General features: G+C 45.0%; 2 protein-coding genes across 5 annotated transcripts in view; both read right to left on the bottom strand.

The window, feature by feature from the left end:
* Positions 1–17266, bottom strand: part of LOC114643553 (protein NLRC5-like) — a 5922889-nt gene that overhangs the window by 1037462 nt on the left and 4868161 nt on the right. Inside the window, exon 31 of the mRNA XM_051925772.1 lies at positions 4182–4355. Coding sequence (XP_051781732.1) covers positions 4182–4355 — 174 coding nt within the window. The remainder of the gene's footprint in view (positions 1–4181; positions 4356–17266) is intronic.
* LOC114643557 (NACHT, LRR and PYD domains-containing protein 3-like) overlaps positions 1–17266 on the bottom strand; it is a 1908976-nt gene that overhangs the window by 1155370 nt on the left and 736340 nt on the right. The window lies entirely within an intron of this gene.

Here is a 17266-nt window from a genome sequence, read left to right as displayed (position 1 = left end):
CTCCCAGTTGTCTTTTTCAATGTCCTCACCACCCAGCACAACCCCGAGGTAACGGAAAGCTTTCTTATTCCAGCCCAGCCCTGATGGTAAGACTGGCGGAGGACGATGTGCCCAGTCCCCTGATAAATACACATTCCCCTTCTCCCAGTTAACTTTAGCAGAAGACGCTCCCTCAACAAGTGCTAAACATTTACATACAGGAGAGACGTCTTCATCAGAATTCACAAACATCACAACGTCATCTGCATAGGCCAGAAATTTAAAAGTTAGATTTTTACACAATGGAATTGTAAATCCCTGCAGGTGTTTCTCAAGCTGTCTAAGAAAAGATTCAATGGAGATGGCATATAACATCCTCAACAAAGGACACCCCTGACAAATCCCCCTGGTCACAGCGAATGGCCGGCTTAACACCCCATTGATTTTTAAGACTCCAAAAATGTTGGAATACAACAATTTGATGTATTTTACAAAAGGTAAACCAAAGCCAAATACTCTTAGAGTTGCGAATAAATATTTGTGATCGACCCGATCAAAAGCCTTTTCTTGGTCTAAAGAAAGAACGCCAACATCGAGGTTGAAAGCTTTCGATGCAGATATGACGTCCCTCAGCACAAACATGTTGTCATGAATTTGTCTGTCCGGTACGCAGTAGGACTGGTAGGGGTTGATGATGCTGCCTATCACATTTCTCAGCCTCGTCGCTAACCCTTTTGAAATGATTTTATAATCCGTGCACAGTAAGCTCACGGGCCGCCAGTTCTTCAGAAAGGAGAGGTTGCCTTTCTTAGGGAGCAACGTGACGACAGCTCTCCGACAACTGACCAGAAGCTCCCCTGCTTGTAAACTGTCCTGTACAACCTCAAAAAAATCCATGCCCAATAACGGCCAGAACTGTTTACTGTCCTCCGGCTCTCTCAACTCTTCCCCAGTATCTGTTTGGAGAACATGGATAACTTTACCTTGGGCCTCCTTTTTTTCCAAAGCAAAGAAAAATTTTGTAGGTGCATCTAGATGGCAAAGTTGTTGAAAACGAGAACGTATTAAAGCTCCGTGAGCTCGAAGCTCCAGTAAATCCTGTAGTGTTGTTTTCTTCGTGGTCAGGGTGTGCAGCAGATCCTCAGAGTAGCCATTTAACAGAGTCTGATGTAACTCAGTGATCTCCTCCTCCAGTGTCTTCATTTTTAAAATGCAGGCCTTGGTGACGTGTTCAGTGTATTGCTGACAAAATTGTCGAATCTGCACCTTGGACACGTCCCACCACTGTCTCAGGGATCCAAAACGCAGCTTTGTGGATCTCCACTGCTCCCAAAAAAAATTAAAACATTCCACAAAGTGACTGTCCTGAATTAGAGTGGTGTTGAAGTGCCAGTATGATTTATATTTTTGTGGAGATGGGAGGAGAAAAGTAACAGAAACCAGAGAGTGATCGGAAAAAGCGACAGGAGTGATGAGAGTGTTAGTTAATAAATTGAGGTGGTGTTTAGGACTGTAAAAGCGATCCAAACGGGCCATCGAGAGGTGCCCTCTGCTCCCTTTGAGCCACGTGAACTGTTTGTCAGCTGGAAAGTGAGAGCGCCACACATCCACCAAGTCGTAGGCCTCGACGATTTCCTTAAGTATACGGACTGACCCCAAGTGCGGCTCGGCCCCATTTCTATCCAGAAACCAGTTCTCTGTACAATTAAAATCCCCTCCCAGCACGACGATCTCATTATTAGTAAATTCATCCAAAATCCCCCATAATAATTCAAAAAAATCCACCCTGGCAGTGCCGTTATTGGGGGCATAAACATTAATAAAAACCAACGAGTGGGGGCCATCCTCTGCCTGCACAACTAACAGTCTGCCAGCCATAACCTCAGTCACCTTTGTGATTTTTACTAATCAGCACTGCCACCCCCGCCCTCACACTGGTGCCATGACTGAAAAAGCCCGTCCCTCCCCAGTCCTGCACCCAGGCGGCCTGACTCTCCAGATCTGAGTGGGTCTCTTGTAGGAACCCCACATCTAAGTGCTCACAGACCAAGTTCCTCTTCAAATTGCCTCGACAGCCATTCACATTTAGGGTACCCACATGTAACTCAGCCATAGTTACACCACAAAAGAAACAAACAACACACCAGAAAACCAAGAGATTCACTTTCTTGACTTGACCATCCATCAGGACTTATTGTGAAGAATCTTGCGCACTCTGCTCATTACGTTTTTCAACCTGGTGGTCTCCTTTTGGTCCAACCCTAAGTTAGCTGCATTGCGCTTTATGTTTCTTGCTGAGCTCAAAAAGAGATCGAGGTCCAGAAAATAGTCTTGTACTTGAACACCCCTCTTTCCCTCTAAATATATCAAGAACTTCCTGATGCTCTTCGTACTGTATCCTCCTTTAGGCTCCAAACCAAACACTGAGAAGGTGTTACCAGAAATGTCAGAATCAGTCTCTCTTTCACCCTCCACACCTTCGCCACTATCCGCAATATCCTTCTTATTAACAGGCACAATTTGTTTTTTGGACAGATTGTCCAACATTAAAATCTTCTTTGCACCCGTGCTGGACTCCACTGCTTCTTTTCTTTTCCTAGTGGTTATTTGTGATGTCTCCTTACACCCACTTGTCTCCACACTCACATCCATCATGGCTGCCTCACTCACTCCTGCTCTCTTTGTAACTTTTATTTCGTTGCTGCTGCTTGCTATTTGTTTAGTGCCCAGGCCCAACTCAAGATTGCCCCCATTAATATCAACAATGGCCATGTCTGAGTTAGTCTCACTATTGGTGGGCAGAGCTGCACCACTTGGAGACGATCATCTCCTGCTGTATCATTACAGCTCCCTTCATCCTGAAGCAGGGGGACATTCTTATCACCGCAGACCTCTGCAGCCTGACCAGTGGAGGCCTCCTCAGTCTCAGCTGTGCGCCCTTCTTTAAGGACGGAGGCTCCTTCACCAGGGACACTGGGCTCATCTACAGGTGTATCACCAGCCTCGGCCAGCACACCTTCATTATTATTGTCATGCTCTTATTTAGAGTCTAGTGCAGCATTATCTTTGTCAGCAGGCTCCATTTGCTCCTCAGTTTCCTTCTCATCTAATTCACTCTCACTATCAGTCAGCTCATCTTCTTCAAACTCCTCCTCCTCTTCAGTCTCTGGCTCACTCTCTCTACTTTCTTCATCACTTAAATAAACATTCTCTCTTTTACATTCAATCGTTTTATGGCCTGCTCTACCACAATTGAAACATTTCATCGATTCAGAACTCACAAACACCACGTAATCCACACCCTCCACTCAGAACTTTAAGGCCACGTTAAGTTCATCATTCGCGTTATTTAAAATCATATAAAGCTGTCGCCGAAAAGACATGACATGCTTTAAATCAGGGGATCTGCAGCCCAGTGGAATCATGCTAATCGGAGACATCACTTCACCATACCTGCGCAGTTCACGCTGCAAGATTTCATTACTCAAGAATGGAGGCACATTAGAAATAATAACCTTACGGGCAGGAGTCGACAGCGGCAACACCGAGATCAGCGTGCCATTAAGTACAACACCCTGCTCGACCAGTCGGGGCACCAGCGCTTCATCATCCAGGAAAATCACCACCGCTTAATTCATACGTGAGGCCGACCGGACATTCTTACACCCAACCACCCTACCGACCTCCATAACGCAGGCCTCCACCGAGACCACCAGATCAACAAGCAACCTTACAGCGTGCCTTCTGGAAAGGTTAGAAAAACTGTGTGGAGATAAGTCATCTCGTATAGCTTTAGACGCCGCCATAGCGGCAAAGCTGAAACAGAGTCCTCTTTAAAAAACAGAAAAGTATTCGTAAAACTAAAACAAACAAACAAAAAAAGGAAAAGAAAAAGAGAAAGAGAAAGAAAGATACTCACAACACGTACCAGCCGTCGACGGCCGAAACCACAGACACGTCCACCGCAGACCACACCAATCAAGAGCCAAAAGGATAGATAGATAGATAGATAGATAGATAGATAGATAGATAGATAGATAGATAGATAGATAGATAGATAGATAGATAGATAGATAGATAGATAGATAGATAGATAGATAGATAGATAGATAGATAGATAGATGTGAAAGGCACTATATCATGTGATCAGCCCGCCCATCAATAACACATTCACACCCCCACCCCTCCCCCTCTTTACTCACTTCAGTGTCTTTAATTTACAGTTGTCACTCCTGAGACCCTCACTCAGCTGACGAGCCCCTGAATCTCCCAGCTTGTTGTTGTTCAATTTCAGTTCAGTCAGCCGTGAGTTTGGAGACGAGAGGACCGAGGAGAGAGCTGAGCAGCAGGCCGAGGTGAGACCACAAGAGTCCATCCTGTGAAGAAGAAGAGAGACGAGTGAGGACAGACAAACAGACAGAAGGACACACAGCACAAGGGCTCAATGACTGCGCCGTCTTCACTGAAATGCACTTCGACCTTGAGACCACCGCTGTCCTTATAAGGTAAGGCGCTATATACCTGACAGGATCTTCTGCCTTCCTGCCACACTGACTGGTGACAAGTCATTCAAAGTGACATGTGGACACTGGACAGGAATGTGAAGGACATGAGGCTGACAGTGTCCTGCACTCGAGGGTCCAGACAGACTTGTCAAAGCCGATGACAGCGGAGGGACCACCTTGGATTTGTGTCTGTAACTGAGGACTCAGCACATGGAGGGGCTTTGACTGATTTGCAGGACCCCATCCACAGATTCCTGTTAGACACGCCGGTCACTGCTGGACATCGGAGAGTGTGACACTCGAGTGTCTGTCATGGTGGGCTCTCCTGATGTCAGACCACCTAGACGATGAGGACAGTCTGTCTGTCTATTGCGACAAAGACTGGACTGACTGTGTGATCAGTGACATAATGGACAGGGTGGACAGGACTGACATGTGACACTTCTGACACTCACTCGTCACATGCTGACCGGTGCCGCTGACCAGCTGACCTCAGTCCACTAAAGGCCTCACTGCTGGTGACCTCAGTTTTCTTATAGATAGATAGATATCTATTATATAATGCCTTTCACTCTATCTATCTATCTATCTATCTATCTATCTATCTATCTATCTATCTATCTATCTATCTTTCTATCTATCTATCTATCTATCTATCTATCTATCTATCTATCTATCTATCATATAGTGCCTTCTATCTATCTATCTATCTATCTATCTATCTATCTATCTATCTATCTATCTATCTATCTATCTATCTATCTATCTATCTTATAGTGCCTTCTATCTATCTATCTATCTATCTATCTATCTATCTATCTATCTATCTATCTATCTATCTATCTATCTATCTATCTATCTATCTATCATATAGTGCCTTCTATCTATCTATCTATCTATCTATCTATCTATCTATCTATCTATCTATCTATCTATCTATCTATCTATCTATCTATCTATCTATCTTACTTATAGTGCCATCTATCTATCTATCTATCTATCTATCTATCTATCTATCTATCTATCTATCTATCTATCTATCTATCTATCTATCTCCTTCCTGTTTCGCTGTTGCTGTGCATGCTGGGTGGTTGTTTCGAGTGTGTGCGAGTGTACCTGTTGGTGGACGCGGTGCGGTGAGTTTGGGTTTTCTTTTTTCTTCTGATATTCTCTTTTCTTTCTTCTATCTTTCTTTGGTGTAAACTGATAAAACTTGTTTTGTACTGAGTGGCTTAGGCCACGGCGGCCGCCATGGCTGCGAATCTTGAGCATCTGAGCCGCCGCCATGGGATTAAACTTTTATCCGAGGAGTTTGTTCCTTTAGAGGCGGGGGTGTTGGCGATAGGCGAAGTGATAGGATGTGAGAATATCAAGTCGGCTTCACGAATGAGCGGGTCTATCGTTGCTTTCCTGAGCTCTGAGGATTTAGTTCCCATAGTGGTTGAGAAAGGGGTTGTTATAAATGGCTCCTTTGTACAGGTTTCCCCTTTAGCCGTCCCGTCCCGTAGAGTGACGAATTTGAATGCGCCGCCCTTTCTCAAGAATGAAACCATAGCAAAAGAGTTGGAGCGGCATGGACGTTTGGTGTCTAAAATTCGTTATATCCCTTTAGGCTGTAAATCGCCGGATTTAAAACATGTCTTGTCTTTTAGGAGACAAGTTTATATGGTTTTAAATAGAATGGACGATGACTTAAACGTGGCAATGAAGTTCAGAGTGGACGGTTTTGATTATGTAATTTTTGTCACTTCGAATGAAATGAGATGTTTTGGGTGCGGGAGTGAAGCCCATTTAATCAAACAGTGTCCTGAGAGACAACATGGACACAAGAAAACTGACCATGCAGTTACAGAAAAAGAGGGGCAGGAAGTGGAAGATCGTCCAGTAGTGGCTGATGGCGCGGAGGCGCTTGTAGAGGCGCGGGGTGTTAAGAATGGAAATACCTCAAGATCTGAGGGGCAAGAGGATCAGGTGCCTCCCAGGGATGAGCCGAATGAAGGCAGTAGTGAGACTGTAGGTCAGACAGCAGCAGCAGCAGAAAGTGTGTGGGGTGACATAGATATGGACGAGGGAATCAGCAACGAGCCTGAAGAAAAAGGTGAATTTAAACGTCCTGCTCAAAAGAGGCAAGGTGAAAGAGAAGAGCGGGCATGTAAGAAACTTGTTTTAAGTCAGGGCTCGGGGGTCATTGGTGAGGATCCCGCCTATGGTCCTTGTCAGGAGGATGTTCCCGTCTTCGCGGAGACGGCCGATGACGGTTCAATTGCGGGGAATGTCGGGGAAGAGACCGATGACGGTAATATCTCTGATGGGTCTGCTGCCTTGGAGCCCCCAGAATTAAAAGCCAGGGGGGGTTACAGCGCTCAAAGTGTAAAAGAGTTTTTGGTGAACACCGCCGGTAAAAAGGGGGTGGACGTGGCTGAGTTTTTCCCAGACATTAAGCTCTTTATATCGTCTGTCCGCGGGTTGCGGCGGGACAAAGCAGCCTCCGCGATGTTTGATGTTAAAGAGCTCGTGAGGCTCAAGAATTTAACAAGTAAACTGAGGAAACAGTCTAATTTAAACACCTCCTAATGGCTAAGCCCCCTGTTAAATCCACTCTACAGTATTTGTGGTGGTCCCTGTGTTTCATTGTGTGTTCATCTTTATATTCAGGTATCATGACAAGTGTACACATAGGAACCCTAAATATTAATGGGGGGAGAAGTCCTGATAAGAGGGTCGCACTGTTTGATTTTATAAGACAAAAAGGTTTGAATGTCACCTTTCTACAAGAAACCCACATTGATGAGCAAAATCAGTGGGAGTGGAGCAGGGATTGGAAAGGGGACATTTTCTTTAGCAATGGGACAAATGTTAGTGCTGGAGTGGCCATTTTATTTCTTGGTGGGCTGCAAGTAGAAGTCTGCAGGACTGATGAGTTGGTGAAAGGGAGACTCCTGAAAGTGACAGTAAAACTTCAAGGCAGCGTTGTCACTTTCATTAACGTGTACGCCCCGAATGAGGGTGAGGAGAGGCTGCAGTTCTTTACCAAGTTAAGAGATCTGTTATCTAAGTGTGACCCTGAGGAAGTGGTGGTGTTAGGAGGGGATTTTAATTGTACACTTGACTCAAGGATGGATAGAAACAATGGACTGGAACCGCACCCTCGCTCAGCGCGAGCTCTGGGAAAAATAATTAAGGACTTTGGGCTGGAAGATGTATGGAGGTCAAAAAATGGGGCCTGTCGGCAATACACGTGGGGGAGGACGAGTGGAAACACGATCTCAATGGCGAGACTCGATCATTTTTACAGTTTTAAGCACCTGTTAGGGTTATTTAAAGTGTGCTCTATTGTACCTAATGGCTTCTCCGATCACAGTCTGGTGTGTTGTTCACTTCTTTTTAACGTGTACAGACCCCGTAGTCCATACTGGCATTTTAACACACTCCTCCTCAAAGATCAGAACTTTAAAGAGTTGTTTGTTCATTTCTGGGGAGGTTGGAAGGCTATGAAGAAGGAGTTCACCAGCTTACAACAGTGGTGGGAGGTTGGGAAGAGTCACATCCGGGCTTTGTGTCAGGAGTATACCAGAAATGTCACCCAAGTATTGCGGTCAGAAATGGCAGCTCTGGAAAATCAAATAGCTGAAGTTCAACAACAACTAGAGAAGGGTCCAAATGAGCAGCTGCAGGCGAGCCTGACTACTGCTAAACTGGGGTTGGCCCACCTGCTTGAGACCAGGGCTCAGGGGGCTTTAGTGAGGGCCCGCTTTCAGCGGTTGACTGAGATGGATGCACCAACGCAGTACTTTTTTGGTTTAGAGAAAAAAAACTCACAGAGTAAGCTCTTACATTGTATAAGAACACCTGATGGCAGAGAGACACAGGAGCCCAGTGAGATACGGCAGGTGGTCCGTGAATTTTATGAACTTTTGTTTGCGGCAGATGGAGATGGTGGCAATGAAGATCAACAGGCCTTTTTGCAGGACTTACCGCAACTTCCCAACGCAGACGTGGCAGATTTAAATAGTGAGGTGACCTTCGCAGAACTCACCAAAGCCCTGGGACAGCTGAACACAGGGAAGGTCCCGGGAATCGATGGCATTCCAGTGGAATTTTACAAAGAGTTCTGGGATGTCATTGGTCTGGACTTGTTGGAAGTGTTTCGGTGGAGTTTTAAAACTGGTTTGTTACCTCAAAGCTGCCGTAGAGCTGTGATCACGCTGCTGCCGAAGAAGGGAGACTTGTGTCTCATTAAGAACTGGCGGCCAGTGTCTCTCTTATGCGCAGACTATAAAATTCTCTCTAAAGCCTTAGCCAACAGGATGGTCCAAGTTTTAGGGAGACTGGTGCATCCTGATCAGAATTACTGCGTGGCTGGCAGGTCCATTTTTAATAACATTTTTTTAATTCGGGACATTTTAGCTGCTGCAAAGCTGTTTGGTTTTCGGACTGGTCTTATATTTCTTGACCAGGAAAAAGCTTTTGATAGGGTCAGTCACTCTTTTTTATGGAATACCATGAAGGCTTTTGGGTTTGGGGAGTCTTTTATTAATTGTATTCGATTACTTTACAGTGACATTTCTGGTATAATCAAGGTCAATGGTGGTTTGTGCGCACCTTTCAGCGTCAGAAGAGGAGTCAGACAGGGCTGCTCTTTGTCTGGTATGTTGTATGCTCTGGCGTTGGAGCCTTTCATGGTGCACCTGAGGAAGGTGCTGACTGGTCTCACCATCCCCAACTGCAACATGGACCCTGTGAAAGTCACGGCTTATGCTGATGATCTCGCAGTTGTCATCAAAGACCAGAAGGATTTGAACGAACTAACTGACTGTCTGCGGAATTACAGTAAAGCGTCATCGGCCAAAATTAACTGGAATAAAAGCAGTGCAGTGCTGGTTGGGAACTGGACAGAATGTAGTCCTCCTCGACTGGAAGGGGGTCTGCAGTGGACCACTGGGGGTTTCCTGTACTTGGGAGTCCATCTCGGAGATGACCACTACATCCAAAAGAACTGGGAGGGTCTGTTGGACAAGGTTACAGCTCGGCTCGCTAAGTGGAAGTGGATACTCCCTCAGTTATCTTATAGAGGACGGATGCTGGTAATTAATAACCTGGTGACCTCCAGCCTGTGGCACAAATGTATTTGTCTGCAACCTCCACCTGTGCTTGTTCAGCAGATACAAGAAGCGATCATGGATTTCTTTTGGAATGGTACCCATTGGATACGGAAGGGCGTTGTATTCTTGCCGTTGGATGAAGGCGGACAAGGACTTATTGACATTACCAGCAGGATTGCTGCTTTCCGCCTTCAGACCATTCAGAAACTGCTGTACCCTGTTGAGCAGAGCCAGTGGATGAACTTGGCCGTACTTTTCTTTAAACAGGCCAGGCATATGGGACTTGGTAAAAGTTTACTGCTCTGCCATTTTGATAAGATCGGGACTTTACATGTGCCAGAGTTTTATAAAAGCCTTCTAGCAGCGTGGCAACTGCTGTCGATCAAAAAGGACTGTGATGACCTTTCCTCTTTTTGGGTCCTTAATGAACCGCTGTTCTACAATCCTGCTGTTGGCACTGCTACAGGACTTTCTGAAAACTTTATTCATCATTTCATAATACATAGAATAACCACAATAAAGGACATAATTGACTGGAAAAATTACACTTGGAAAAGTGCACAGGTGGTAGCAAAGGAGACAGGAGTGCACTCAGTGCGCCTCATGGAGAAGTTTCTGTGTCGGATACAATCATCACTGGACAGGGAATCCATGACACTCCTGCACAGAATGTTCACCTCACGATTGAAACCAAATGATGAAACACCTTTTCCAACACTTACTGTATCTCCAGCTGTTGAACTGAGGGACGGTGAGACCGATGTTTTAGCATTACAGTCTCTTGAGGCGTTATCTCTGCCTACGGTGCCAGGGAAGCAGCTCTATAGGATCTGCGTGAAGGTGAACAACCAGGAACAGCTAAGGACACGAAGACATGACACACCTTGGAGAGTCAAACTCGGAGCTCCTCAAGGACTGAACCCCGCCTGGAGGTCGTTGTACAAGCCGCCATTGGCCAGTAGGGTGGGAGACATCTATCTATCTATCTATCTATCTATCTATCTATCTATCTATCTATCTATCTATCTATCTATCTATCTATCTATCTATCTATCTATCTATCTATCTATCTATCTATCTATCTATCTATCTATCTATCATATAGTGCCTTCTATCTATCTATCTATCTATCTATCTATCTATCTATCTATCTATCTATCTATCTATCTATCTATCTATCTATCTATCTATCTATCTATCTATCTATCTATCTATCTATCTCCTTCCTGTTTTGCTGTCGCTGTGCATGCTGGGTGGTTGTTTTGCGTGTTTGCGAGTGTGCCTCTTGGTGGACGCGGTGCGGTGAGTGTGGTTTTTCTTTTTTTCTTCTGATATTCTACTTTCTTATTTCTATCTTTCTTTGGTGTAAACTGATAAAACTTGTTTTGTACTGAGTGGCTTAGGCCATGGCAGCCACAATGGCTGTGAATCTTGAGCATCTGAGCCACCGCCAAGGGATTAAACTTTTATCGGAGGAGTTTGTCCCTTTGGAGGCGGGGGTTTTGGCGGTAGGCGAAGTGGTAGGATGTGAAAATATCAAGTCGGCTTCACGAATGAGCGGGTCTATCGTTGTTTTTTTGAGCTCTGAAGATTTAGTTCCCATTGTGGTTGAGAAAGGGGTTGTTATAAATGGCTCCTTTGTACAGGTTTCCCCTTTAGCCGTCCCGTCACGCAGAGTGACGATTTCGAATGCGCCGCCATTTCTCAAGAACGAAACTTTAGCAAAAGAGTTGGAGCGGCATGGACGTTTAGTTTCAAAAATTCGATATATTCCTTTAGGCTGTAAATCGCCGGATTTAAAACATGTCTTGTCTTTTAGGAGACAAGTTTATATGGTTTTAAACAGAATGGATGATGAATTAAATGTGGCTATGAAGTTTAGAGTGGAAGGTTTCGATTATGTGATTTTTGTCACTTCGAACGAAATGAAATGTTTTGGGTGCGGGAGTGAAGCCCATTTAATTAAACAGTGTCCTGAGAAACAACATGGGCACAAGAAAACTGACCATGCAGACAAAGAAAAAGAGGGGCAGGAAGTGGAAGGTCGTCAGGTAGTGGCTGATGTCGCGGAGGCGCAGGGTGTTAAGAACATAACTACCCTTAGATCTGAAGGGCTGGAGGATCAGGTGCCTCCCAGAGATGAGCCGAATGAAGGCGGTAGTGAGACTGTAGGTCAAACAACAGCAGCAGCAGAAAGTGTGTGGGAAGACATAGACATGGACGAGGGAGGCAGCAATCAGCCTGAGGAAAAAAGTGAATTTAAACGTCCTGCTCAAAAGAGGCAAGGTGAAAGAGAAGAGCGGGCACGTAAGAAACTTGTTTTAAGTCAGGGCTCGGGGGTCATTGGAGAGGATCCCGCCTATGGTCCTTGTCAGGAGGATGTTCCCGTCTTCTCGGAGACGGCTGATGACGGTTCAATTGCGGGGAATGTCAGGGAAGAGACCGATGACGGTAATATCTCTGATGGGTCTGCTGCCTTGGAGCCCCCAGAATTAAAAGCCAGGGGGGGTTACAGCGCTCAAAGTGTAAAAGAGTTTTTGGTGAACACCGCCAGTAAAAAGGGGGTGGACGTGGCTGAGTTTTTCCCAGACATTGAGCTCTTTATATCGTCTGTTTGCGGGTTGCGGCGGGACAAAGCAGCCTCCGCGATGTTTGACGTTAAAGAGCTCGTGAGGCTCAAGAATTTAACCAGCAAACTGAGGAAACAGTCTAATTTAAACACCACCTAATGGCTAAGCCCCCTGTTACATCCACTCCACAGTATTTGTGGTGGTCCCTGTGTTTCATTGTGTGTTCATCTATATATTCAGGTATCATGACAAGTGTACACATAGGAACCCTAAATATTAATGGGGGGAGAAGTCCTGATAAGAGGGTCGCACTGTTTGATTTTATAAGACAAAAGGGTTTGAATGTCACCTTTCTACAAGAAACTCACATTGATGAGCAAAATCAGTGGGAGTGGAGCAGGGATTGGAAAGGGGACATTTTCTTTAGCAATGGGACAAATGTTAGTGCTGGAGTGGCCATTTTATTTCTTGGTGGGCTTCAAGTAGAAGTCTGCAGGACTGATGAGTTGGTGAAAGGGAGACTCTTGAAAGTGACAGTAAAACTTCAAGGCAGCGTTGTCACTTTCATTAACGTGTACACCCCGAATGAGGGTGAGGAGAGGCTCCACTTCTTTACCAAGTTAAGAGATCTTTTATCAAAGTGTGACCCTGAGGAAGTGGTGGTGTTAGGAGGGGATTTTAATTGTACACTTGACTCAAGGATGGATAGAAACAATGGACTGGAACCGCACCCTCGCTCAGCACGAGCTCTGGGAAAAATAATTAAGGACTTTGGGCTGGAAGATGTATGGAGGTCAAAAAATGAGACTTGTCGGCAATACACATGGGGGAGGACGAGTGGAAACATGATCTCAATGGCGAGACTCGATCATTTTTACAGTTTTAAGCACCTGTTAGGGTTATTTAAGGTGTGCTCTATTGTGCCTACTGGCTTCTCCGAACACAGTCTGGTGTGTTGTTCACTTATTTTTAATGTGTACAGACCCCGTAGTCCATACTGGCATTTTAACACACTTCTCCTCAAAGATCAGAACTTTAAAGAGTTATTTGTTCATTTCTGGGGAGGTTGGAAGGCTATGAAGAAGGAGTTCACCAGCTTACAACAGTGGTGGGAGGTTGGGAAGAGTCACATCTGGGCTTTGTGTCAGGAGTATACCAGAAATGTCACCCAAGTATTGCGGTCAGAAATGGCAGCTCTGGAAAATCAAATAGCTGAAGTTCAACAACAACTAGAGAAGGGTCCAAATGAGCAGCTGCAGGCGAGCCTGACTACTGCTAAACTGGGGTTGGCCCACCTGCTTGAGACCAGGGCTCAGGGGGCTTTAGTGAGGGCCCGCTTTCAGCGGTTGACTGAGATGGATGCACCAACGCAGTACTTTTTTGGTTTAGAAAAAAAAAAACTCGCAGAGTAAACTCTTACATTGTATAAGAACACCTGATGGCAGAGAGACACAAGAGCCCAGTGAGATACGGCAGGTGGTCCGCGAATTTTATGAACTTTTGTTTGCGGCAGATGGAGATGGTGGCAGTGAAGACCAACAGGCCTTTTTGCAGGACTTACCGCAACTTCCCAACGCAGACGTGGCAGATCTAAATAGTGAAGTAACCTTCGCAGAACTCACCAAAGCCCTGGGACAGCTAAACACAGGGAAGGTCCCGGGAATCGATGGCATTCCAGTGGAGTTTTATAAAGAGTTCTGGGATGTCATTGGTCTGGACTTGCTAGAAGTGTTTCGGTGGAGTTTCAAAAATGGTTTGTTACCTCAAAGCTGCCGTAGAGCTGTGATCACGCTGCTGCTGAAGAAGGGAGACTTGTGTCTCATTAAGAACTGGCGGCCAGTGTCTCTTTTATGCGCAGACTATAAAATTCTCTCTAAAGCCTTAGCCAATAGGATGGTCCAAGTTTTAGGGAGACTGGTGAATCCTGATCAGAATTACTGCGTGGCTGGCAGGTCCATTTTTAATAACATTTTTTTAATTCGGGACATTTTAGCTGCTGCAAAACTGTTTGGTTTTCGGACTGGTCTTATATTTCTCGACCAGGAAAAAGCTTTTGATAGGGTCAGTCACTCTTTTTTATGGAATACCATGAAGGCTTTTGGGTTTGGGGAGTCTTTTATTAATTATATTCGATTACTTTACAGTGACATTTCTGGTATAATCAAGGTCAATGGTGGTTTGTGCGCACCTTTCAGCGTCAGAAGAGGAGTCAGACAGGGCTGCTCTTTGTCCGGTATGTTGTATGCTCTGTCGTTGGAGCCTTTCCTGGTGCACCTGAGGAAGGTGCTGACTGGTCTCACCATCCCCAACTGCAACATGGACCCTATGAAAGTCACGGCTTATGCTGATAATCTCGCAGTTGTCATCTCAGGCCAACAGGATTTGGACAAACTAACTGACTGTCTGCGGAATTACAGTAAAGCGTCATCGGCCAAAATTAACTGGAATAAAAGCAGTGCAGTGCTGATTGGGAACTGGACAGGATGTAGTCCTCCTCGACTGGAAGGGGGTCTGCAGTGGACCACTGGGGGTTTCCTGTACTTGGGAGTCCATCTTGGAGATGACCACTACATCCAAAAGAACTGGGAGGGTCTGTTGGACAAGGTTACAGCTTATATCTTATATAAGCTTACATCTTATAGAGGACGGATGCTGGTAATTAATAACCTGGTGACCTCCAGCCTGTGGCACAAATGTATTTGTCTGCAACCTCCACCTGTGCTTGTTCAGCAGATACAAGAAGCAATAATGGATTTCTTTTGGAATAGCACCCATTGGATACGGAAGGGCGTTGTATTCTTGCCGTTGGATGAAGGCGGACAAGGACTTATTGACATTACCAGCAGGATTGCTGCTTTCCGCCTTCAGACTATTCAGAAACTGCTGTACCCTGTTGAGCAGAGCCAGTGGATGAACTTGGCCGTACTTTTCTTTAAACAGGCCAGGCATATGGGACTTGGTAAAAGTTTACTGCTCTGCCATTTTGATAAGATCAGGACTTTACATGTGCCAGAGTTTTATAAAAACCTTCTAGCAGCGTGGCAACTGCTGTCGATAAAAAAGGACTGTGATGACCTTTCCTCTTTTTGGGTCCTTGATGAACCGCTGCTCTACAATCCTGCTGTTGGCACTGCTACAGGACTTTCTGAAAACTTTATTCATCATTTCATAATACATAGAATAACCACAATAAAGGACATAATTGACTGGGAAAATTACACTTGGAAAAGTGCACAGGTGGTAGCAGAGGAGACAGGAGTGCACTCAGTACGCCTCATGGAGAAGTTTCTGTGTAAGATACGATCATCACTGGACAGGGAATCCATGACACTCCTGCACAGAATGTTCACCTCACGACTGAAACCAATTGACGAAACGCCTTTTCCAACGCTTACTGTATCTCCAGTTTTAGCCTTACGTTCTCTTGAGGCGTTATCTCTGCCTACGGTGCCAGGGAAGCAGCTCTACAGAATGTGCGTGAAGGTGAACAACATGGAACAGCTGAGGACACGAAGACACGACACACCGTGGAGAGACAAACTCGGAGCCCCTCAAGGACTGAACCCCGCCTGGAGGTCGTTGTACAAGCCGCCATTGGCCAGTAGGGTGGGAGACCTGCAGTGGAGGTTGGTGCATGGAATACTAGCGGTGAACTCCTTCTTATCGATTATATGTCCGGGGGTTTCTGATTGCTGTCCTTTTTGTGGTCTGCGGGAAACTGTTTATCATGCTTTTATGTACTATGAGAGACTCAAGACCCTCTTTAGTGTAATTGAAAGAATAGTAGAAGGGCTGGGGGTCCCGTATAATAGCACGGTGTTTGTGTTTGGGTTGAGAATTACATGACAAACAAGAGAAAATATGAAATTAATTAATTTTATTATCAGGCAGGCAAAACTGTCAATATGGAAGACCCGTAAAAACAAAATTACTGGGAGTGGGATAGAAGATGTTATTGTGTTTTATAGAAAAGTGTGTGAAAGTAGGATATTAGTGGATTTTAATTTTTATAAGTCTACAAATAATTTAGCACAGTTTAAAGAAGTGTGGTGCATAAATAATGTACTTTGTAAATGTGATGAAGATTATTATTTACAATTTGTGCTCTGATTTTGGTGTTTTGTTTTTTACTTATTTATAACTTTGGGATAATAAAGAATATGAAGGATAAGTGGGATTGGAGGGTGGAAACAATGGGAGGGATTAGATAAATATATATATAGATTTTATTCTAAAGAACAATGCTCAGCATTTCCTGTCATCCTACACTTACACAGAGCGTTGTAGACACAAGACACACATGAAATGCATGAGTTCAAGCTAACGAGATATTATTTACCCTCTACAGCTCCAGTCACCTCACACCCGGATAAGAGACTGGAGCTGGGAGAACTTCAGCTCCATCAGTGGGGTGATGAGATAGCAGGCTGCTTGCTGCTCGTGCTGATCAACGAATTTACAACACAAAAGATGCTGATGGAGAGGTGCAAAGGAATGTAAGGTGGCCCCAGATTACAAGTTTTTTTGTAGGCTTAAGGGATTCTAGTGTTGAGGAACATGTAAGAAACTTGGAACAGAACCACCAGAGGAGGTAAATAGAGTGGTGTGGGTGTGGGGTGAGGGTAACAAACAATAAAAAGAATTAAAATTAGTGATCATCATGTTGCAGTTAATACAAACAAACCTCGTCCATCCCAGCCAACAATTCAGGCTCAGTACTCAGTACTCAGCACCAGGCTGTGCTCCAATTGGGAAAAACAAAAGAAATGTCACCAGCTGTATCTCAAATGTTGTAAGTCGCCTTGGATAAAGACAGCAGTCTAATAATAAATAAAATAAAGAACTCAGAACTGGCCACTTAATAGTCCAGAATGTCAGAATACCTGCCAACTCCCAGCTGTGTGATACGTCCCATTTTTGTGTTCTTTCAGATAGAAGTCGTCCTGTCCAGTCAGCTTGGCTGTAATGATGGACACCTGCTGAGCCCCCTCTGTCCACCTGTGGTCACCTCCTGTGTCTCACTCCTTACTGTCCACCGTCTTCAGTACTAATTCTGTCACCATTCCTCCGTGTAACCTTCTCCACTGTCCCTGTCTGGCTGGTGACTTCT

This window comes from Erpetoichthys calabaricus, chromosome 4, assembly GCF_900747795.2.
Source record: "Erpetoichthys calabaricus chromosome 4, fErpCal1.3, whole genome shotgun sequence".
NCBI classification, from domain to species: Eukaryota; Metazoa; Chordata; class Cladistia; order Polypteriformes; family Polypteridae; genus Erpetoichthys; species Erpetoichthys calabaricus.
The sequence above is the reverse complement of the archived record's forward strand: the minus strand, read 5'-3'. Positions and strand labels throughout refer to the sequence as shown.